The sequence below is a fragment of the Penaeus monodon genome, chromosome 30 (assembly GCF_015228065.2).
Source record: "Penaeus monodon isolate SGIC_2016 chromosome 30, NSTDA_Pmon_1, whole genome shotgun sequence".
Taxonomy (NCBI): domain Eukaryota; kingdom Metazoa; phylum Arthropoda; class Malacostraca; order Decapoda; family Penaeidae; genus Penaeus; species Penaeus monodon.
This window is the reverse complement of record NC_051415.1, coordinates 7515036-7515547: the sequence shown is the minus strand read 5'-3', so window position 1 is coordinate 7515547 and position 512 is coordinate 7515036. Positions and strand designations below refer to the sequence as shown.

Here is a 512-nt window from a genome sequence, read left to right as displayed (position 1 = left end):
TTTTATCACAGGAACACACATGGCATAAACAAATGAAAGTACAATTATAACCTTACTTAATAAGTATTCATATCATTTACTCTTCATATAGTCCTGTAAGACAGCCATATTTAATGTTTTTAATTAAATCAGTTAAACAGCTCTTTATATCTTTCATATGCAGAGGAGTAAAGAGGAGAAATCATACCCAAACCATAAAGTGGATAATGCAATTTATTAAACAAATTAATTAATCGTCTAAAATGTCGCATAGCAAACCAAAATAAAATAAGCAATGAACATGAAACCCTACATAAACAGAAAAAAAAACAACAGCACCGGTAGGAGTGCACACCACACTCCTTGTCCTCCGCCAGCTTGTGTATAGATCCACACCAGCGTTGCCGTACATAGAGCCTAATGGCTGTCAGTGGCTGCAAGTACAAACAATCATCACCAATACAGCGGCGTGCTTATGCGACACGTAAATCAAGCAAATGACAATACATTTGTCATAATTCTGTAAAAGGGTA

General features: G+C 35.4%; 1 protein-coding gene across 1 annotated transcript in view; it reads right to left on the bottom strand.

The window, feature by feature from the left end:
* LOC119592337 overlaps positions 1 to 391 on the bottom strand; it is a 6896-nt gene extending 6505 nt beyond the window's left edge. The window contains exon 1 of the mRNA XM_037941163.1: positions 293 to 391. Within this exon, the coding sequence (XP_037797091.1) occupies positions 293 to 391 (99 nt within the window). The remainder of the gene's footprint in view (positions 1 to 292) is intronic.
* Between the last annotated feature and the right edge of the window lie 121 nt (positions 392 to 512).